Source organism: Metopolophium dirhodum, chromosome 1 (assembly GCF_019925205.1).
Source record: "Metopolophium dirhodum isolate CAU chromosome 1, ASM1992520v1, whole genome shotgun sequence".
In the NCBI taxonomy this organism is placed as follows: Eukaryota; Metazoa; Arthropoda; class Insecta; order Hemiptera; family Aphididae; genus Metopolophium; species Metopolophium dirhodum.
Window position 1 is genome coordinate 19963968 of NC_083560.1, and position 25367 is coordinate 19989334.

General features: G+C 28.2%; 1 protein-coding gene, 1 long non-coding RNA gene and 1 pseudogene across 2 annotated transcripts; 1 reads left to right on the top strand and 2 right to left on the bottom strand.

The window, feature by feature from the left end:
* Positions 1 to 779: 779 nt before the first annotated feature.
* On the bottom strand, positions 780 to 4787 carry LOC132933745 (uncharacterized; annotated as a pseudogene).
* Positions 4788 to 5623: 836 nt separating this feature from the next.
* Positions 5624 to 8735, top strand: LOC132937254 (uncharacterized). Its single transcript, XR_009663642.1, has 8 exons — positions 5624 to 5764; positions 6976 to 7194; positions 7330 to 7581; positions 7668 to 7806; positions 7902 to 8014; positions 8081 to 8232; positions 8315 to 8483; positions 8570 to 8735. It is a non-coding gene; the product is annotated as an uncharacterized LOC132937254 (long non-coding RNA).
* A 7529-nt stretch (positions 8736 to 16264) lies between these two features.
* LOC132933503 (ATP-dependent DNA helicase Q5-like) lies at positions 16265 to 22736 on the bottom strand. Its single transcript, XM_060999771.1, has 6 exons — positions 22576 to 22736; positions 21123 to 21265; positions 16946 to 17070; positions 16697 to 16873; positions 16435 to 16612; positions 16265 to 16368 (listed from the first exon to the last, which is right to left on the bottom strand). Exons 2-5 carry the CDS (start codon positions 21256 to 21258, stop codon positions 16436 to 16438), a joined length of 615 nt encoding a protein of 204 aa, XP_060855754.1. The 5' UTR covers positions 21259 to 21265; positions 22576 to 22736; the 3' UTR covers positions 16265 to 16368; position 16435.
* Positions 22737 to 25367: the final 2631 nt, after the last annotated feature.

A 25367-nucleotide genomic window follows, 5' to 3' on the forward strand; every position in this document is an offset into this window, starting at 1 on the left:
TTACGATCAAAATCGTCATTGACACATTATAATATGAATAACTCTCAGCCACCCCCATAAATACGCCCCTGCCAAGAATCATATCCCATTATCATCTTTACAATATATGTTATATATCATCCGTTAATATTTAGATACCTACTATGCATTATTGATATATATATATTATAATTTATAAGTAATAACCATATATCATATTCACATGACTATGATATATGATTGATTATATTTCTACTGTAGGCTTTTTTATATAGTTGTTCATAAATGTGTACTACGTTTTAAGTAATGTATTTAGATATTAACTATGAGTGCTTTGTCGTTGATCGCCACCCCCTTTTTTGTAGGTGAACTTACTCGTGTATGGCTAATCATGACTGCTTTCTGAATTTGTTCAGGTGAGATTGATTATCCCTATCGGAATGCGGACCCATCCGGAAGGTTGCCTCGCTCTAGAGTTGTATTCCCACTAATAGCAACAATTTATAAATACAAAATTTTCAATTTTGTCTGTGAATCACAATATCATATTGTGTGAAAGCCTCTTTAAAATGCGAAATTTATCAAATTCTTTATTTGTGAGACTACATTATAAAATTAAACTACTGATAAGGAAACGATTCTATAATATATAAAAAATATTAAAATTTTTTAAGAAAATAATTAAATTATTTATTTGTAAATAGGTATAGGTATAATAGAAATAAATGAAAAATTCACTACTACCATATTCTTAACTATTTAAACTGACTATGCACAGTGAATAATATAATTACAACAATTGCTTGGTAGTATATCTTACATAGTCATATTGATATGTAACAACATTAGATAAACAATAATAATCAAATCTGAAAAATAAAATAAAATATGATAAGTAATCTTAAATTGTTAATGACATAATTAAGGTGTACATTAAAAGATACAATATTACACATGACAAAAAAACAAATCAACATTAAATCTATTTACTAGACCTATTAATTTAATCATCAAAATGTTTTGAGAGTTATTATTACAATAGAATTTGGAAAGCACATAGAAGGTATTATTAATTGCCTAATTCAACAGCCAGGGTCTAAGAAGTTAAACTTAGTTAATAATTCTAAGCAAATGATAATGCCATTGAATATTTTAAATGTCAAATAACTATCTGATTATTTCTTCTTACCTCTGAAGTTTTGTATATATTATTGATAAAACAATTGAGTAGAAAGTGTTTATGAAGCTGGGCATCACATTTAAAACCAAAAAATAAAAAATGTAGGTCTATTAACTAGACTATCATAAATTCTTGTTTGGGCAATCAAAATTATTAAACTAATTCCCCAGGACAAATGTCTCTTAGAATATAGCACAGGCTGTGTAGTCATATAGCACTCACAACCAATATATAAGCATAGAGTAATGTAGTTCATTGTCTTTTGGTTGCATAAATAATATTACATATATTAAAAAAAATTTAGAAAAATCCAAGAATAAATGAGAGTGTTTAACGTGGGATAAAGACGATGAGGAATTCATGATCATTGATATATAGTAGCAATATTCATTCTACTATCTGAAAGTCTTATGGACATAAAGTCAATGGATATTAACAATGTCCAACTATTGCCACGGAAAACTTTATGGTTGCTAGAAAAATTGTGATTCACGCTTTGAGAATACTCAGGGAAAAATTTGAACGTTGACAAAGTGTTTTATTTTAAGTAGAATGCTAACCCATAGAGGAAGAGCACATCAAAGACAAACAACTCCAAAAACCTAACCAAAATACAGTGTACAAAATACCGCAGAAGGAACAAATATAATAACTACTGATACAGTGGTCGCCGCTTATAGTGTTTACAGGATATAAGAATCAGCTGCTTATAGTTATCAAAAATGCCAGGAACGGAACAAACATCCGTTATAAGTGCATTTTTCGTCGCGTACAGTGTTCAGGTTTTCGGTTATTGTGATCAGATATAATCATGTCAGAAATATAAAATATAAATATAATTTTACAATAATATCACCTCTTTTTGTGTATAGGGAGCACATTATGATGGTTTCCATACCAAAAAAACAGGGGCACATTACCGACTTTTTTGAAAAAACCTAAGTTTGTTAAATCACGTGTGTATATTTTGTATGTACTATGTATTTTTATATGTTGCAAAGTCTATTTTATGTTGTGTGCAAAATAAAGTGTTTAAAAAATTAAAATTATAATAAATAAAATAAATAAAAAATAATAATACATAAATATAATTTTAATATTTAATTATTTTTACGTTATTTTCTACCTGTTTTTCGAGTCGCCGCTTATAGTGATTTCCGGTTATAATGATCAAAATACTCTTGAACGAATGTGTTCACCTTAAGCGGCGACCACTGTATATACAAATTATAGCGGCGGGGTATTTGGAAAAATACATATTGAAGAAAACATTAAACGTGGGAGCACCTGATGTGATGGTAAACTAATTATCTCTAGCGATGGTGCAGACAAAGTCTGATATAGAACAGCTAATGAAAACTAAGCTAAATCTTTGAAAATGATAATTGTGTAATTAAGAATGATGAAAGTAGTGTATGTAAAATTATAGAGTCACTTCTCTAACATACTTCAACCAGTTAACTACTCATAATAAACATTTGAAGAACAGAAGAATTGAAGACAGCACATCATCGATCCAGATTCCAGATTATTGCAGCAAACCACAATTAATTTGCTTCAACATCAATCGACCAAAGATTACTAGTGTTCGTCGTCCTGAACTCGAGTGAAGACAGCACACTTCGCCCTATTCCTCAAGTATTTGCAGGTATGTGCAGAAAAACTCAGCAAAGTAGGTATGGTACCTAATAAATAAGAAAAAACAGTAAAGTTAAGTTAAAAAAAGTTTTTTTTATAGAACAAGAGTACTTTTTTTTATTAACCCATAACTAAATTATAGACTACAATGTTTATGCTTTATACAGTATTTCCATATAGTATGTATTTCATTGAAGTTTTTAGTTTATAAGTAAAGAACAATAGTTACATATTATGTAATAAGTTAGATAGGAAAATTATAAATATTTAACATTAAACAATTCATAGTAAATATTTTTTGACATGACAACAAAATGGACTGAAATAGTGAAATGTAATACAACTAAAAACAAAATAAATTAACTTAACTTACTTCTTAAAATGAAAAATAAATTTGTTAATTTAATGTTAATTCAATAAAAATTTAGTCAGTTACCTAATAGTTAAGTTAATGAAAATCCAAAAGTTACTTATTAAGTTAAAAGTTAAAATAAGATTAACTTTTAAACTCGTTAATCTTTGCATTTTGTTCGTTTGTTATTATTAAATGCGAAATAATTCAACTTGAATAACTATCAAATATACCAAATAAAGATGCTAAAACACTGGTATTTTTTTTATTTTTGAAATAAATTGTCAATATAATTTTAGGTTAGTAGATTTAATAATTACTAATTTTAGAAAAGTTACAAGTTACGTATAAATTATAGTATGCTATTTTTTTGTACCAAGAAATAAGTTTTTATAATAATTTTATACAGAATATTTTATAACTTATGAGAATTCCTTGAATATCATGTTATTCTCACCAGTTTTTAAAAATTTAAAATTTCCTTACATTGTCATCATATTATGTGTCACTATTTGCAGCAATACAATTTATGTTTGTCAACTCCAAAAAACAAATCTCGATCCTCGATACTGTGGAGGAAGTTCTTCTTTGACAAGATAGAATAGGGCTCAATATTGACGGCTAAAATATAATAATGATGTTAACTTTTTATAAATGTCTATTAGAAAATTAATCCAATATTTACCAGTTTTGATTGTAGGATTTTCCACTCCATCACAAATTTCTTTTGAAAATTCCATTTCTTTTTTCGAGCCTCTATAGTTTAATCTATACAATTTGAAAGTAAAAAAAAGTAATTACAATCTCTAGTAATGATTACAATTTTGTTCTACGTCCTTTATTGTCTACGTTGGTATATTTTGGAGAAGAATTCCAGCTTTGTTTTTACTGAAAACAACAATTCGGAAAATGATTTAGAAGAACGTCTTTTAAATAATTCTAAGTGTTTAACTAGTGAAGTTGTCCAAGATTCTGAATTTTTACCTGACTCATTTTCTTTAGACACTCATGACAATGAGTTGGCTGAAATTGAGTTCACATTTGTTGGATTATTTGACTTCATTACCAGGCACTATATTCAAGGGTTTCAGTTCTGAACTTATGGTATTTACATGGTTTAATAATTCTTTGTATTTTTTATAATATAGTTCTTTACAAACTGATGTATTAACCATTTGTTAATTGTTTTGCAATATGTAATTTGGTTGCTATGACTTCAGCAGCTTTATTTGTGATCATATTTTTAAGCTCTTGTTGAGAAGTTTTGACCGACCGTTTGGATTCAATCTAAAATCAAACATCAATAAATCAATTACATATTCACCACAAATATATTTTGATAAAATAAACTCTTACCAACAAACATAATGGCCATTCCATCTTCTCATTGATACTTTCCTGAACAAACGCTGCTACTTTCCTAGCGTTTTCTATTTCATCGTTTTCAGTAACGGCTGTTGGTACATCGCTGTCTTTGATGTTACTCTTACCACAATCTGTATTTGAGCTATTATCATTTTTATTAACTAAATGCTTGATCACATCACCAGAGAATGGAAAAATGCTGCCATTGTCGTTGTCTGGTTTGGAATCTTTTGGGTCATTACTTGGCTTCTCGATATCATACAAACAGTCCATATCACTACCGGAATACTATCACTACAGCAGAAATACTCTGCAGTATTAGCCCAACGATAATTTTATATTATATTGTAATCTTAAATCATAATATTATTATACAAGCACAGAATATTAGATACAATAGTATTATAATATTATGATCAAAGATGTCATGATCGCAAGATTATTCAAAGTCCAAAATAATCTATTTGTTGGTATAGATATTTGTTTTTTTTATCATGATTGTTATGATATTTTGATAAGAAATAGTTCACCGATAAACGTGAATCTGTGCGTTACCCCGTGCCTTCCAAAACTCAGCGTTGTTCAATCAAAATGATAATATTATGTGTTCCAAAACTCAACAATTGAAAAATGATTTATTGTTGGATCTTGTTCTAAAATTCAGCGTTACCAACTAGATTTCAATCGGATCCAACGTACATTTTTATTGATTTTCTGATTGATATTTATTATCAGTAATCAGTATTATGATAACAGAATATTTTTTTCAGTCGGTCTCAATATGAGAATTTGTTTAATTTTTGACTTTAGTAGTTTTGTTGTTAATTAACAAGTAACAACAAAGTATTAACTGATAACTATAAGTTTACTATTGACTAATAGTAAACCAATTAATTAATTTTATTTATCTCATATCTGACAATGCTTATAGATATTGGAATATTGGATTCGTCCAATACGAAGGAGTTGGACATAATATATGGTCTGCAGATAAACTTAAAATACTGTGCAATGTAGAAAATGGCAAGTATACTTTTTCATGTTCTTACAATCTTACATCAATAAATATATTTATGGATTCTAATTTATATTGCTTGATATTTTATTAGATGATGGTATCCAACAAATTATGATGGATGTAAATGTTTTAATTAGCAATGGGATCGATGTTGAAGAAAGTCAACCAGTAAGGTGTACTAATTTACCAAGCATAGTTCAGGACAAGCCTTCCTTTGTCAATAACACTAAAGGTAAATTAAAATCACTAATATCATTTATAAGCACTTAAAATCTCACAGTTTATTATACAATAGGTTGTTTTACTTCAATTTAATAATAATAGCTTTAGAATGTGATATATAGGGCTCGGACTTATATGCAATTACATATTTTCTTTGCGACATGATAAACTAATTTCGGCAAGTGATAAATTTGTTTCACAAGATTTTTGATAAAACGAGCTATATTTGATTTTACATATGTTTACATATTTTGTCATAAATACATGTTATAACATATTTCACAACTATTCAATTTTTTTTCACATATTTAGACAATTATACTGTTTTAATGTCTTTTCTTCAGATTTCAGAATTATTGAACGGTTATCATGACTTTATATTATATCGACGATCTTTTGAATTCGAAAATTTTAAAGTGCATGTTATTATTATAACTGTAATCAAGATAATTAGATAGCTAAATAAATAAAAAAATTTTATTACATTTTATTTTATTATTAATTATTATAAAAATTTCACGAGAATAACGGCAATCTTTTGGATTCAAAAATTTAAAAATTAATGTTATTAATTGTAATCAATACAGTTAGATAAATATAAATTTTTTATTACATTTTATTAGGCCTATTATTAATTATTATTATTATTTTTTTTTTTGATAATACATATTTTGAATTCTTTAGCACATATGTATGTACATATTTTTGTTGTATAAATACTTACTTTGGTTATATAAATACATATAAATCCGAGCCCTAGTGATATACATAGTTGATAATAAATTATAAAAATAAAAAGACTTACAGCTCCTTAATACGCATAGCCTGCATAGGCGCAATTTCAACTTTTGACTTGGAAGGGAGGGGGGTGAATATATTAAAGGCAAGCAGACCCTTACAAATTACAATAATATAGCATTTTAAAATTGTATGTGCTAGATTTTTGAGTGGGATAAGCCCAATATTGCGGTACCTACTTCCCTGTGACTCGTTACCGTTCTGGGTAATAATTTAAAAATAATTTACTCTGGGTATATTAGTCGTTTTTTTTTGTTTTTTTTTTTTGTTTACAAATATGATGTAACAACCAACGACTGTGTTGTAGAAAGTATGTGCGGTTAATCTGCTCGAGATCACAACACGCATGCTGGATCGTCATCATTTTATTTTGCATTGTGTTCACTCTTTATTGAGCATCGTAACATTTTTAATCGTTGACAGTTCTTTGACGGCATGAAAAAATCAGTGAACATTCTGAAATGGTTTATTACTGTTTTGGGCTACCAGTTTAAGCACCAAAATCCTGGCTGAATGAATTTGACCTGTCACACCAATTACCATTAAGAACTAGTTGTTCTTCTAATATTTTATTCTCCAATGGATAACTATAATTTCAACAAATTGATGAATAATGAATCTTGAGCAAACGTATGGTTAAAGGTATTTAAGTAAATAAGTAACACAACTTTATGATTTTATAAATACTGTAATATAATTATAATATACAATATAATAAAGAAATTGAATAAAAACACATTATGATTCTACATTAATAAATATTACTAATATTTTCAGTTGGAGCAGAAATTGAATAAATTGAACATACAGAAACAACTACACATGAAGAAATAACATTTTGGAAAGAAACATTGAAAAAGTATTTAATCAATGGTAATAGAGTAATTGTTAGGGGAATATCTTCTATAAAAAAATCAAGAGGACCTTGGTAATGAAAAAAAAGAAAAAATACAAGAACGACAAAAAAACATTATGGAAAGAGAGTTTGAAAAAAAAGTTGAATTATCAAATGCACAAATTGAATGTGAGGTAAAAATTGTAATATATTTAACCAAATTAAATATTTATTTTGATTGTAAAATAATTGTTAATAAAATAATATGCTTGTGTTTCAGACAAGACGACCCAAAGAACTTTTAATATCGCTTAATATTCCTAATGTTGAAAACATACAGTTCTATTCATTTAATACATTCACAACAAATTCTATTGATGAACACTATTTATTTAAAATAACTTTGCACCCATTTACATGTAAGTAGACAATATTAAAAGTAACTTTGTCTATGTCAGTATATTTTTACTAAAATTAAACTAAAATGCATTTGTACCTGTTTGTTGTTTTTCAGATGTACATTTTTATTAATATAAATTATCAATACCAATGATTTACCTATGAATCTCCAAACAAATATACCAATTATGGTTTATTTGTTAATGACAACAACAGTCAATTGTGATGGTATTACAATTAATTATACTGATATTGTTGTTAAATTAGAAAATATTTTAAGGGTTCTGGTTGTAGCTATTTCCTCCATGAATACGATTTTATTGAAAAGTCACATACGAAAAAAAGCACCGGAGACTTCATTTAATGTGTTGAAATTCAGAAATAGGAACGCCATCATCTCAATTTTTATGTGAACATTTTTTTCTGTTATTTCATTATTCTTTCAAGTAAATTAAGTCATTAATAAAATAATCTGTTACTTCTCCTCAGTTACATTAAATTTTCATAATTATAAATATTACTTTTTAGTTTGAACCGAAGAAATTCCATAAAAGCATCAAGTGGCTGCATAAATTTTTGTTCAATATAGAAAATGTTCTGTAATCTTTAAAATTGCTGAAAGAGAAAAGTCAATAGGCGACTTAGAAAAACAATCTGTATTGTTTCATTTAAGAAATTTGTTGCCGGATTATAATCGGTAATAAACATATTTGTATGATATTTTTAAATTATATTTATTAATAATGTACAATTAAATAATTATATATTTTTATTTTATTTCAGAATGGATATTGACATGCCCATATACAAATCACTGGACAGCCATATACTCAATGATGCTGCTTAGATCTAATAATTATTTAAATACTATTGATATTATTTCAATTTCATATTTTTTTTTTCAGAATACCCGTTTTATTTTTAACTGACCATAATCCATAATTTCTTTATTTGCGCCACTATATTTTTATAAGTTAATAATATTATTTATTATAACCATTAAATTATTTGAATATTGATAAAATGCCAAATCATACTATCAAAAATGTTGTTATTACCTGATCTGAATTTAAAATACCTACTAAATTAATTACATTTAATGTAACTTATTATAAATAATTTTATATACCATGTTATATGACATATATAAGGCATTATCTCCCCATAATATTGGACCGTGCAGAGCTCTAGGACACTGTTCAATGTTCATCCCCCCTTGTGCGTGTAATGTGTATTTTAAAATGTAGGTATAATCTATTTAGTATGCTGTTTCTGTAAGTTATTTATTCTGTGCTTTGGATACGTCTACAACTTTGAAACTTACTTTAAATTGTTGTGCAATCACTCAATCCCTGCACTCATTTTGAAGTTTTTTCTGACACAATGTGTAATGGCATCGTTTTTTTGTTCTGTGGACATATTACCTATAATTTCATCGTATCTACATTTGATAGTTGGTACTATACTACGTTTCTGAATTTTTATTTTGTAATGTAAATTTTGAAAAGGATTTTTTTGCATATTTTGTGTAATATTGCTTGTGTCTTGTGAGGGGTTCATTGGTTTGTCTTCCTGTTCTATTTTTAATTTTACCCGTTTCTTATTTTTAATTAAACGTAACTAAATTATTTTTTAAATCTAAAATTGTGTTACTTTTAGATTCTGAGCGGAGCGATGAATGTGTTGATTATACAATGATGTGTTTTTTTTAAATTTTCTTAACTTTTATTTGTGTCTGTGTCACAATAAGTTGTTGAAATGATTGTAGTAGAATAAAATCAAGATAAAAATAAACCAGGTGAAGAGGAGACGTTACAATGGGTACAAAAGTTGGGTGATAAATTTTTGGTAGAATGAAATAATAAAAAAGATATAGAATGGGAATATTGTAGTTATAATGTATTTTGATTCAGGGATATATTATTTGTTTGGGATTTATACGCTTTAATATTTGTAAGATGATTTCTACTATGCGTGTGTGTGATTTTGTTCCACCACAAGATATTACTATTATTTATGCTAGGACTTGGAGGTACGTTTTGACTAAGATATTTGTAAATTGTGGTGCAACTTTCCTTGACCGTGGGTGTCTTCGATATGTCTTTCGGTTGATCGTGTTTCGATGCGCGTTATCATTGCAATATTTTATTTAACCATGTATGGTCTACTTCTACAATTATTATTTATTATACTTGTGATCTTTTATGTGATCTAAATATTATCTCGTTACGTTATTATTACATTATTGTATTTATCATACTATACTATGATATTATATACTATGATGTATATTTGTATTTTAACTTATTGATTTTTACACAACACCTCAGTGTTTGTTTGTAATGATTTCTCTTTATTTGATGTACACAATACCTCAATACTTATTTGTAATAAACAAGCATATAATACTTTTGGACGCAATTTTAGGATATTTGTCAAGTATATGAATGTTATAGTATGCTCAAAATACAATATTTCAAAGAATGTGTTCAAATACTTATTCTTTCGAATAGTATCGAACCCTTCTTATATTCTATTAATACTGTATTGTAATTATATTATAAATTCAACACTCAGAATTTTTGTTGAATAAATGATTTTCGTTGATTTCACTTTAATTAAAAAAGAAATTTAGTAAGTTAATGAAAAGCCAAAAGTAACTAGTTAAGTTAAAAAGTTTAAACTAAATTAACTTTTTAACTTAACTTTAACTTTTTAATTCGTTAGTGCCCAGCCTTGCTTATTATTGACGTATGTTATGTGTTAAGGGTCCCGCGGACCCCCAGGGGGTCGCGGATCACAAGTTAACAACCGCGATAAAGTAGTTATAAGTTACTAAGTTTGTAAGTTAATATTTTTTGACTTTTGATATTTGGTCCGTATGCTTATTTTTTTCTATCATTATTTGCGTGTCAATATTATATTAAGTTTGGTGGGCATATAGAATCGGATGCTGGCTAGGTGATAAGTCTAGAATGTGTAGTTGTTTTAATTGCCTTGTTATTGTAGACGATTGCGTCATGTGGTACATATCACTATCGTTTTTTCGATATCTGCTGTGAGACGGTGGTTTCCATATATGGGCATCATTAATGCGTTGATAGCTGTGAATTATAATATTTTGATACTAATGAAGAGTTTTATTTTTTAATTGCGTTCTGATAATCTGCATCCGTTTGTGATTATTGTTTTGGGTATTTTCCTTTGACGCGGCTGTGAGATGCCACGGTATGATGCAATCGCATTCCTTCTTGGGTGCTCCGAATTTATATTGATTTAAGTTATGTAAATAATTTATTTTATAATTTTAAATTACGTTTTTAAATTTTCTACCCCAATGTATGATCGTTATTGGTTCCAAATCATTTTATGTGTTTATTAACGTAGAAGGTGGACATATAATATATTACATTAAAGTACAGTTGAATATTTTTAATTGTCAAAAATATTTATTTTTAATAATATAATTTTGATGTCTGATCGGAAACAGTAAACCCGTATACCTAATACTCGTATACGAAATCGGTCTTTTCATGAAAAGTTGTCCATTTAATGAAATGGAAACGGTGAATAATACACTATAATAAAAACACTTAAAAATGTTGTTATTACCTGATCTGAATCTAAAATACTAAATTAATTACATTTAATATTACTGATTATAAATAATTGCATGTATTATATTGTTATATTACGTATTAAGGCATTATCTCCCCATAATATTATAACACATACCTACCTACATAATCTTATCTTTTCCTGAGACCTATCCTCATTAACTTAATTTTTAACTTTAATTGTATCTATTACGTTCAACTATGTCTACCACTATTAACAACTATTTGTAAATTTATAATTTAGAATGAGTGATTGCAATAATACTCAGTGTATTAAAAAATAAACATTAACTAAAAAAAAAAATTCTTGATATTATTGCGAATGAAGTAATTTATATATACCCTATTCATGTGGAACCTTGTTTTAAATTTTCAATCCTTAGCAATTAAAGTAGAACATTTTTCTAAATTTTTAACTACAAAACAATTACTAAATTGGGTCAAAAATCGAATTTTAAATGCTTATAAAAAGAAAACATGCCTATGTATTTTTAATATTTTTCAACCGCCATTGCCTTTTTATGAATTTCTAACTCAAAATTATTTGCACATTTTCGTGAATTATACGTATTTTGTCAATATTTGAACTTTAAATGCTTATAAAAAAAAATTGTTTGCCATGGGTTTTAATAGTTTTCATCTGTTTTTGAAACAATAATTACGGAGCCTTAAAATATTTCAAATATTTAATAGTGTACAGAAAATATTTATGCTACTTTCATGTGTACGGTAATTTGTTTTAGAGTTACTCCAATAACCAAAATCGATTTTGTCGAAAACTGATTTGACGTAAAAATGCCCGTATTTCATTAATTTTTATGTTGTTTTGAAAACTATTGGAAAACCAATTACTAAGTACCTATATTTGATGATATTATTGTGAATAAAGTAATTCATATATATAACCTATTTACCACCTACACCAATAAAAAAAAGTGGATAAGTGGATGTCGCTCTGCTGTACAGTAGGTTACAAGTGGGTCACTGTAATGGATGGTGTTAAATTTGAATTCAATGATATAATATCATTGTATAAGTAAAACGATTCTGAGCGAAAACGGTCAGTCAGCCTATGATTTTACCAAGTATATTTGATGATATTATTGTGAATAAAGTCATTTATATATAACCTATTTACGTGGAGCCTTGTTTAAAATTTTCAATCCTTAGCCATAAAAGTTAAACATTTTATACATTTTTAACTACAAAATAATTAATAAATTATAAATTTGATAAATGTCGTCAAAATTTGAACTCTAAATGCTTATAAAAAAAAATTGTGTCTATGTATTTTTAATATTTTTCAATTGCCATTAGAACGATACTTTAGGAGCCTTTTATTAAATTTTCACGCTTTTTTACCCTAAATAAAGTTTTATTGATATTTATAGAAAAAAAAAAACTAAAAAAATTTGAAACTGATAATGTCCGTAAACAACTCAAAAAGAGGAAAATTATTTTCAAAATTTTATCGTGTATAGAAAATGCTAATATAAACATTTAGTCAAATTTTCAAGTATCTACAGTCATACGTTTTTTAATTACAACAAAATAAGAGAAATCGAGTGAATATCAAATGTTGTAAAAATATGAATTCTCAACTCAAAATAATTTGCTAATTTTCGTGATTTTTCCGTATTTTGTCAAGATTTGAACTTTAAATGCTTATAAATAAAAACTGTGACTAAGGATTTTTAATTTTTTTCATCTGCCTTTAAAACAAGAACCTAGGAGCCTATTTTTATTTACTTTCAAGCTATTTTAACCAACAAATAAAATGTTATTGATATTTATAGAAAAAAAATGGAAATTGAAAATGTCCGTAAGCAGCTCAAAATAAGTCAAAAGATTTGGAAAATGTTATGGTGTATAGAAAATGCTTATATAAACATTCCGTCAAAATGTCATGTCCCTACGATCGTTTGTATTAGAATGTCCGGGGAGCTGTAATGTCCGGGGACCTGTAATGCAAATCGCGGTTCTCTCCCCGGTCCTCGATAACACAAAAAAAAAAGGTGATCAGTCTGGAATGTGTAATTGTTTTAATTGCCTTGTTATTGTGGACGGTTGCGTTATGTGGTATATAACCGTATCATTTGTTCGATATCAGCTGCTGTTAGATGGACCATGTGAATAGTGTAATTAATTTCTATTACCTAGTTATATATTAAGTTTTGTAGGCATGTAGAATCGGATGCTAGCTAGGTGATAAGTCTGAAATGTGTATTTGTTTTAATTGCCTTGTTATTGTAGACGCTTGCGTTATGTAGTACACTAGTACATAACTGTATCATTTGTCCGATATCAGCTGCTGTGAGATGAACCATGTGAATAGTGTAATTAATTTTTATTACCTACCTAGTTATACATAATTTTTTGGTTCGATTATCTTTTGTGTTTCCATAATATATTTGCATCATTAATGAGTTCATGGCTGTGAATTATAATATTTTGATATTGGTTATATTTATAAATTGCGTTCTGATAATCGGCATCCGTATGTGATTATTATTTTGGGTGTTATATTTTGACGTGGCTGTGAGATGCCACGGTATGATGTAATTTCATTTCTTCTGGGTGGTCTGAACTTATGTAATTCATATTGACTTAAGTTATAGAAATAAATTATTTTATAATTTTAAATTGCGTTTTTATTTTCTACGTCCGGTGTATGATCGTTATTGGTCCCGAATCATTTTATGTGTTTATTAATGTAGAAGGTAGACATATAATATACTACATAATGCTTCGATTTTAAACTTCAGTGCCTTGTTCAATGGGAAAGTGAATCTAGTTGGTGCATTGGTGAGGTCAAAATTCCCAGTTAAAGTCCTAGGTATTTTCCCAGGTCAAAATTTAAAATTCCCAACAGTTTTCAAACGCACAAGGAAAAACAAAAAAAAAAATTAAGGAAAAACGGGAATTACTAAAAATTCTTTACTAAAAATTTGTTTTCGACAAAATCGATTTTGGTTTTTGGTGTAACTCTAAAACAAATTACCTTATATACATGACATTTTCACCGGTTGTTTAAATTAGAATTTTCTATAGGTACACGACAAAATACTTTGATTTGTTTTGAACTATTTACGGACATTTTCAGTTTTCAATTTTTTTTAGCTTTTGTTTCTATGAATATCAATATAATTTTTGTTGGATGAAAAAGCTTGAACATTTAATACAAGGCTCTTAATATATTGTTACAATTATATTTGAAAAATATTAAAAATCCCGTCATGATTTTTTTTATAAGCTTTTAAACTTCAAATGTTGAGAAAATACGTAAAATTCACGAAAATGTGCAAATTATTTGGTTAGAAATTTATAAAAATTTTTACTTTTTTTGATTTTAAAATGTTTTTCATAAGTTTTTATAACATTATCAAAAAAAAAAAAAAACTGTCTACAAGAAAGTCAAATTAAATTTTTACGAGTGTTTGAAATTCATATTTTTACAAAATTGGATATTTACTCGATTTCTGATGTAGCGATTTTCTTATTTAGTTGTAATACCTACTCAATGATATCATATTATGCTCTTATATATTAAATGTTGTCAATTGATTTATAACTCTCCAAAATGTCAGGTACATTAGTTCAGTGGCGCCAAATTAAATTAAAACTGGCAGTTTAAATAGTTCTATTGATCAACCCCTTATTCAAAAAACTGAAAAATGGACTTAACTAATTATGTATAAATAATTTAATGACATTCCTGTGTTTGGAATGTACCGAAATTAGATGTTAAATACCACTTATGGAAATGTATCTTTATTAAATAATAATATAAATAACAAAAAAAAATTAATAACCATAATATATAGATTGTAATTGTGTATTTTTTTAAAAAATATACAGCATTAGTTGAAGAAAATGATATACAAGTATTGTAAAAAGTATTTTTAATTAACAGAAATATATATAAAATCAATTAATGGTATGTTATAGATAATAATGCTGTTATTCTCTATTATAGTGTAATATGTAATGAATAAATAATGCATATTATAACAAATGATAAAACACAATAGCAATGATAATACCGAATAGGTTAAATATATTTTAAAATATACTTAACAATGTATACAACATTAAAACCCTAGAAAAGGTTAAATTATAGAATAAAAAGTTTGAAAGCAGTTCATAGTAGAGAAAGACTTTTCTCATCAAAAAAAAAATACCAATATGAACAAAAACGTAATTGTCAATACTAATATTGGAAATAGTCCATTTTTAAAATTAAAATTAATATATTAAACAGATAATAGAATAAAAAAAAACATAAAAATGTATATAATGTTATTCATTTTAAAATTATTTAGATAGTAAATTAATTATATACTATAGTATATACGAACAATAAAAAATGCATATAAAAAAATTATAAAACATAATAATACCTAATAGGTTTAATACATTTTAAATTATAATTATCAATGTATACAATTATAGTAACAATATCATTTTATTGATAGTTTATTTTACATATTTAGTTATATATATAATTCATAACAATAAACAGTTATTGTAATAGAGTTAACAATTATATTATTAACCATAATATACTATTATTGAACTGAAAACTGAGGCAAAGGTAATACACTCAGCATTACGAGAACAAACATTGGCAATATTTATAAAATTATTAATTGGGCCGATGAAAACCAAAGCAAAATAGTTAACATAATCGGAAAAGGTAGAATTTAATAAATATAGTTCTTTGTATACTAGGTATCAATAATATTAACAGAATTAGGAATTGTGTTTAAATTTTAAATTTTATTTTATTCTCAACAATTATACTTCATTCATCATTTCTTGTCCTTATCAACATCGTAACTACATTTGTCGGTCAATCGGTACATCATCACCTTCAATATCCAAAGAAAACCAAGGTATAGCATCCCTGGGGATATCATCCCTTCGAGTTCTAAGACGCAGTGTAGATTTGATGTTATTGACAAACTAATCATAAAACAAAATAAATTATTTAAAATTCTTAAAACCTATGGTTGTTCTTTTAATATTTACTTCAGAACAGGTTTTTTTCGGTTGTGACAACCCAAGATGTATCGATGAATTTGTTTCTGAGTAAACCTAAAGCGTAACGCTCCTTAGTTAGGCCTCTTAACCAGTCATTTTCACAGTACGATAAGTCAACGGCTATATACCCTAAACTATTAATGTCATTTAAATGGTCCAATAAGTCCTGTAAATAATGATACAAATACAAAATAAAATGTTAATGGAAACCATAGATGATTTGACATTATATGATATTCAATATACTGACGACGAAGTTAACAGTAGAGACTACATCGGGTGTCACATAGAGTATACTATTTAGAGTACTCCTTATAGTGGATAATTCATTTATAGTGCTTTTTATATCTTCATATTCTTCCAAAGACGTCCCAGCATGAATGACTTCTGCGTAAACATGTCTACAATCCAAACGGGTTATTTGCTCCTACGAAAATAACAACTTTTTAAAAATGTTTTTATCATGTGATTTGTTTTTATCAAAAGTAAATGCCATTACTTCAATCCGTGACGATAGACAAACAACAACTATGGAGACCTTTTTCGGGCATAATACTATAGGAAGTTGAAAGCATGTAGTCCTTCCATGTCCCTTTGGCAACGAAACAATCACGTCGGATTCTCCTTTGATACACAATATTGTAATAAATATTTAAATTATTATGGGTACTACGCATATTACACACGCACACTGCAGTGGCGTAGCCAGGAATTTTGTATGGTGGGGAGGGGGGACAGTATACAAATACAATATGTCTTTTTATTTTTTTTTATTAATATTGATAAAATTCTAAGACCAACACTTGCGGTGGGGGGGGGGTGGGTGGGTGGCTAAAGCCCACTAAGACCCCTCCTGGCTACGCCACTGCACGCACATGATTAATATGTAAGTACCTATCTATCAAGAATACATAAACGTAAAGGGAACAGAACGGTAAGCGGACCAATAATTGGTTATAAGGTATAACATATTTATTTATTATTATTATTAATAGTCTGAACTATGCGGTCAATATGGAACCCTAACCAGTTTTTTTTCTGTATGCTACATCATGAACCTTTTTTTATTGCCACATTATACATTTTAATTAAAGTACCTACATAAAGTGTCAAACGCAATGTGGATATTTCCGTTGGTATAGTGGCCCATGTTTAAGTGTCCAAATTTAATTACCTAATTGATTGAATGCAATCTGAAACTTTAGGTAAATATTGCTCTGAATTATTTTTCTGATAATCGTTATTATAAGATTTCTTTCCTAAAATGTTCAGATAAATCTGTTACATTTTTTACATAGGTAAAAATATATCTTGGAATCTCAAACATCTTGTTACCTAGTTATTTCATATTGGCTATTGCAGAGTACAGAGATTTATTGAAGTACCAAAATACCAAAATTGATTTCATAACTATTCGTGGACCGTGGTCCAGATTAGGAACTTTGTTATTACACCGGACACACTTTTTTTTTGCAATTTTAAATTCCGAACGGAGCGATGAATGTATTGGATTTACAATGATGTGTGTTTTATTATTTTTAGTGTCTATGTACACGATAAGTAGTCGAAATAATGCTTCGATTTTCAATTCAGTATATTGTTCGATGGAAAAGTGAATCTAGTTGGTGCATTGTGAAAGTTAAAATTCCCAGTAGTATTCAAAAGAATATATTGGAAAGCTTCCGGAAAGCAAAATTAAATTTTTATAAGCGTTTGAAGCTTAAATTTTTAAAACATTAGATATTCACTGGATTTATCATGTAGCGATTTTCTAATTTTGTTGTTCTTCGTAAACGAATCACCGTAGACCCTTGAAATGTATTCACTATGTTTATTTCATAAATTCCTACACTTGAGAAAATATCACTTCAAAATATTTTGACTTGTTTTTTGTTGTTTACGGAAATTTTCAATTTTAGATTCTGAGCGGAGCGAGGAAGCTAGTAGTTTTACAATGGTGCTTATTTCTTTTATTTTTTTTTTATCCTGTATACCAAATTTCTAACAGAAGGAGTGCTTTGATTTCAAGATATAATATATTATCTTTTTGTGATTGTATAATATTTATTTAAATTACCGGCTACCGTATTAATAATAAGTAATAGCAATATAAGTATAATATAAAATATTCTAGACTGACAAACAGCCTCCATTCAGAATCGTCTTTCGTATCCTATGATATTATATCAATGAATTTAAATTTAATACCATCTATTACAGTGACCCACTTGTAACCTACTGTAAGTACAGCAGATCGACATCTACTTACCCGCTTTTTTTTATAGTTTTATTTTTTAAATTTTACATATATCAACGAGTTAAGAACGATGGTGCAATCAGAATTTGTTGACCGAACTGAGTTTTGAAGTTATACCTCAAGAAGTTTTGAAGTTATAACGTGAGGAAATTTTAATTTCTACGTTTTTATGCATTTTCAAAACGCTTTTAGTTGTCTAGTATTTTAACTTTCTAGATAAGGTAGGTAACAGAAAATTAAACTAAAAAAATATATGGATGAAAGATAAGATAACCTCCTTTTTATCTAGATAAAAAAACAGATTATTGTACAGGTTATAGGTTTTGTAAACTAAATTATAATGTACACTATAGCTACACATATTTAGAATTTTATAGCTTATATAATTTACTAGCTGTCCGAGCGTCGCTGGGGGAGACCCCCAAACCCCCCGACTTGGCGAAGAGTTTTAACCGATGTCGGAAGCTGCAGTGGTCTTTTGGTCTGGTCATCGGTCTCGAGCCGGTTGGTGTGTGATAAGGAGGTCTGGTGATAAGGTTAGGACCACCGCAGTTCGACGTGGTACCCCGGGATGTGCCACCGAAAATTCGAAATTCCGTAAAAAAAAATCATATAGCCGCCGTGATTTTTTTAGTGTCTAGCGGGTCAGTCACCTCAGCTATCCCGGTAGGCAATCCGACTTCGTCGGATAACGGACAATGTGCGACGGTTATAAGATATGCAATCCGACTGCGTCGGATCGCGGACAGCGTTCATTACTGTCACCAAAAAAGCAAAAATAAGTAATAAATTACGTGAAAGAAAATTTTAAAAGTTTCGGGCGTCCATGCAAATCATATAGCCAACGAATTTGTTTGGGTGTCTAGCAGGTCAGTCACCTCGAATGACGTTCGCCGTAGTATATAACTACACTCAATGCAAACGATATAGGTACTACACAAATCAAAAAAACATATTGTATATACCTACCTATGATATATGAACCGATAAATACATACATATCAATATAATATTACAGTTGTCAGGTGAGTTGACTGGTTGAGGTAGGTAATCAAATAGCCACTTTCTTATTTTGGTAATTAATAATTTAATGTAGCATACAAATACCGCTACAGCTACTATATAATACATATTAATAAATAAATAGATCCTCTTTAAGTCATATAGTATACAATATGTAGGTTAGACTGTACGATTAAACATACCTATAGTATAGTCGACTCGACTCGAGCTAGGGTATTTTATTATATAATTAATATTTATACGTTTATTTATTATAATATTATATACATTTACCTACCTACAGACCGATACAGTGGCTATATCGTGTATATTTATGCCAAATCAAATATATAAATACCAATACAAGGATGCCACGGCGTGACCGAGTAGGCAAAAGGACAAAAGGCAGTCGAATATTATATAATAATAACGCAGTTTATTGAATCAAAAAAGAAAAAATATATCAATAAAAAAAAATCGAACTTTTCGATGCATGTATTTAGTGCCTGTATATGCCTGTATATAGTAAAACTCGACTTTTCTAAAAAATTATCGATAAACACGCGCGACGGCGGCACTCGGTTTGCACGTTATCTCCTCCGCGGCAGGCCCGCCGGGAACAAAGGACGGCCGCGCGCGGCCTGTAAATTTAGCGGAGAACGCGAATAAGGTCCGAGTGAAGACGCAGGAAGTCCTCAAAGGGTGTAAAGATGAAAAATCTGAAGAAATTGATAGCTTCATACATAAACTAAATTATTTATATTAAGTATTAACAATTATAGAAAACCGTGAAAAATCAAGTGAAATTAATAACAATGTTATTTAATCATCTGCAAATAATCAGATAACTGTTTTATTTATCTTGATAAGATAAAAAGATAAACATTTTCATCTTTATAATGCACAACACTGCTTGCCATTTACAGTGTGAAAAGTATATTTATTAGTGCTGGGATGGCAAATTATTTCGACGCTACGTGCCAAAAATTACCTTTTATTCGAGATTGCCATTAGGTAATATTATGAAAAATGTCATAAGAAATATTGTAAGAAAAAAATAATTCGTAATCGAATTTTAATTTTTTTTAACCTTTTCTGAAAGACGCCAACGATATTGAAAAATTACTAACATTGAAAATAAAAATAAAATATTATATATATAATATAAATATTTTAATTTATAGCGTGCACTCAAAATTTTTTCGTGTGCCATCCTAGAACTAGTGGTTACCTGCGGCTCACATATCCTGTATTGTTCATAATTTTATTGCTCTATTCGGAGTTTTTTCGGGTGAACGAGCTATCCTAAATCATAGGTACCTTCCTAACATACATGCCGAAAATTAAATATACAACTGAAATCTAGTGGAACAGATGCTTTATATTTTGTATTAAAATATATATTATTGGTATTTACTTTTCAATATCTTGACTATCGCATTTCTCTGACACTTGCTCTTAAAATGCTTGTGATTGAAATATTCCTCAAATAAAGAGTTTAATATGGACTCTTCTGGCACACTGTTTGGAATTTCGTCGAGTAACTGTTCCATCTTATACCTGCATGATAATTATTATTAAAATTAATTATACCCAATCATGGTAGTGGTTTCTAAATACGACCAATGAAACATCGTTTTATAATATAGAATGGAACTTTGTACGAAACAATTTTAAGACCCATATAATTTAAAATTGGATGTATTGGCCCATTTTCTGCTATAAATAAAATATGATAATATTGACAAAACGAATCATCAAAATATGATCCATCTGAATAATCTGACGATCATTTTTTTAATGTGTTTAAAAGAAAATTAATACCTGTCTTAATATTATTGGTGAAAAATTATGAGGTCAACTTTGAGAATTCCGAAAATTGAAAAAGTAGTTTTCAAGAACGTCAGGAAAAATAATTAAGAAAAACAGAAATTTTTACGCAAAATCAGGTTTTGACAAAACTGATTTTGATCTTTGGTAACACTAAAACATTAACGATAGACTATACATGACATTTTCACTAAATATATATATTAGCATTTTCTATACACCATAATATTTTAACTCTTTTTGACCTAATTATGAGCGCAAGTAAATTTGATTTTTATAAGGGCACATTTTTTTTAAAAGTATTTAAAGTTTAAATTTTGACAACATTCATCAAAATCTCGAAAATTTGCAGATTATTTTGTACAGTTAAAAATGTATACAGTTTTTAATTTTCAAAGCTAAGAATTGCAATTTTTAACAAGGAGTCTCTTATTAAATAGTTCATACTGTAACCAAATAATCTAAAAATGATATAAACACATTATTTTTTAAGTTAAAATTCGGACGAAATCAGATATTTACGTAGAATAACTATCAAATTATTTATAACGTAGAATAATTACGTATTTAGTCATTTTTTTGTAATTAAAAAATATTATTTTACCTATAGGCCGACAGACCGCGTTTTGCTCGGAATCGTTTCTCGTATGTAAAACGATTTTATATCATTAAATTTAAATTAAAACCATCCATTTCAGTGACCCACACAACACCTGTACAACAGTACCTACCTAAAGCCGAGCTGTTCCCCCACTTGTCTACCTTTTTATTATTATTAAACTTAAAATGACGATTATATTATTACAATATTAGGTATGAAACTTTTTATTTTAAATGTACTAATAAACAACACTATTTAACCTAGGTATACCTATGTATGACAAAATATAATATATTATAATGAAAATAATGTTGTCAGTTATCATATTTTGTTAATTGCAGAATATAGGTCAATATAGGAAATTTTATATACGGAACCGAAATAATGTTTCCCGCGAAGATCCATTGGTTTATAATAGGCGATGAAAAACGTTACGTACCTTTTCGAAATGCAAATATCAAAACGAGATAACAACGGTTTTGCGAATTACAATGTGTATAATACGCACGTGAGAGTGTTATCGGTTTAACTTTTTGAATTATGACGATATGTATAATATGCACGTGAGTGGTAGCGATTTAGATTTTTGAATTATGACAATATCAGCCGAGCGTGTACCTACTGTGAAATAATAGTGTGACTGGCGACTGTTACACTGTGTCTCTGTCCCGTACTCCCGTTGTTAAATAGCTGTAGGCTGGCGCCTTCCCACTCCACTGAGACGTGTAGAGTAATACCATTAGTAAAGAAGGGGTACCCGTGTAACCAGTATTTCGTGAACACACGTTTGAGTTTATCTTGAATAAAACCAATACATACAAACTTATTTTATAATGAAATCAAAAATTGAAGTACGATGTAAATAATAGTATCCTCTTTCTATCAAAAAAAATTTGAAATTACCACTGAAAACCACTTACGATGAACCTTATATTAAATTAATAAGTTTTTCGACCGAGCAAACATTTTTTTATCGACATTAATTTTTAAAAAAACTAATAAAACTGGAAAATTGTATATATGCTTGTAAATAGCTCAACAAGTGTCAAAATATTTTGAACATATTAGATAGAACCATATTATTTTCAATCTAAGCCAGTGTAACATACGCCTTATACACCGCCTGTTTTGAGACAGCCAAAATAATAATAATATATTAATCATTAAGATGGCTCATATTTTTCATAGACCTCTAAGCCGGTGAAAATAAACACACTTCCAGTAGTCAAATTTTAATTTTGAATACCTACTGATTTGAATTTTTTCCGTGTTTTGTAGTATCTTCAAATAAACATAGAATGGAAGGTAACGAATTGAAATCTTTTTTCAAAACTAAAATCGGACCACCAGAAGTAGTGTGATCATTTTCGTCAGCTTGGCATTATTTGGTATATTTCGATTATACTCGCGTAAGTACAAACACATTTCCGTACGTGTCCAGTGTGGCAGTGTAATCGAAGACATGTGCATGCGCGTGCATGTGTTATAGAATGTTGTCGCCTCGTTCACCCTCACACAATAACACATTACATGTTTAACAAAGACATTTTTACTGCACCCTTACTGTACGGGGGTAGTAACGACAGCTATATATGCGTGAAATGGTGGTGGCCTGCTACGTGTGCGTGTAAGTCGGCGACTGTCACGGCGGGGGTTGCGGTGGAATTCACCGATGTATATCTCGAGGACGCCATAAGTGACAATATCAATGTCTATAGACGTAATATTTATTATTCGTCCTGCTTGAAATTGTCATAAAAGGGGGCTCTTATTATTATTATTATTATTATTTATTATATTGATATAATCTCTATAATACCAATAGTAAAATAAATAATTGTGCAATTTTGCAGGCATTTGGCACTGACGATCATTGAAGATAAGTCGATAACTACGATGCTATAAATCCATAAATTGGGTAGGTAATAGGTATATTCAAGCCAAAAACTTGTTAAAATTTAAATTATCAATTCTGTATATAGTAAATACTAAATAATTTCTAAAACGTTATAAAGATTCATTTATTTTATAGATTCTAAGCGGAGCGATGAATGTATTGATTTTGCAATGTGTGTTTTAGATTCTGAGCGAAGCGATAAATGTATTGATTTTACAATGATGTGTGTTTTTTTTTTTATTTTTATGTCTGTTATCACCTTGGGACAGTAAAAGTGTTTGGATTTTCTTCAATAGTAACTTTTCTGATAGGAAAGTGAATCTAGTTGGTACTTTGGGGAGTCAAAAGTAAAAGTTCCCCGTAGTTTTCACAAGCGACGTGAAAAACAAAAGAAAAATTAAAGAAAACGCAAAATCTGTTTTCGAGAAAATCGATTTTGGTTTTTGGTGTAACTCTAAAACAAATGACCGTAGGGACATGAAATTTTGACTAAATGTTTATATAAGCATTTTCTATACACCCGAAAATTTTCCAAATATTTTGACTCTTTTTGAGCTGTTTACGGACATTGTCAGTTTTCAATTTTTTTAGTTTTTTTTTCTATAAATATCAATAAAATTTTATCTGTTGAGTAAAAAAGCTTGAAAATTTAATAGATGGCTCCTGGGTTATTGTTTCAAAGGCAGATGAAAAAAATTAAAAATCCTTAGTCACAGTTTTTATTTATAAGCATTTAAAGTTCAAATTTTAACAAAATACGGAAAAATCACAAAAATTAGCAAATTATTTTGAGTTGAGAATTCATAAAAATTTTTCTTTTTAAATCTAAGATATGCAAATGTAATATAAGATTACTCATAAGTTTGTTTACCTTTATCAAAAAAAAAAAATGTCTACAAGAAACTTAAATTAAATTTTTATGAGCGTCTGAAATTTATATTTTTACAACATTTGATATTCACTCGATTTCTCATGTAACAATTTTCTTATTTTATTATAATTAAAAAACGAATGACTGTAGATACTTGAAAATTTCACTGAATGTTTATATTAGCATTTTCTATATGCCATAAAATTTATAAAATATTTTGACTCTTTTTGAGCTGTTTACGGACATTGTCAGTTTTCAATATTTTTAGTTTTTTTTTCTATAAATATCAATAAAATTTTATCTGTTGAGTAAAAAAGCGTGAAAATTTAATATAAGGCTCCTGATGTATTGTTCTAATAGCAGTTGAAAAATATTAAAAATACATAGGCACAATTTTTTTTTATAAGCATTTAAAGTTCAAATTTTGACAAAATTTATCAGATTTATAATTTATTAATTATTT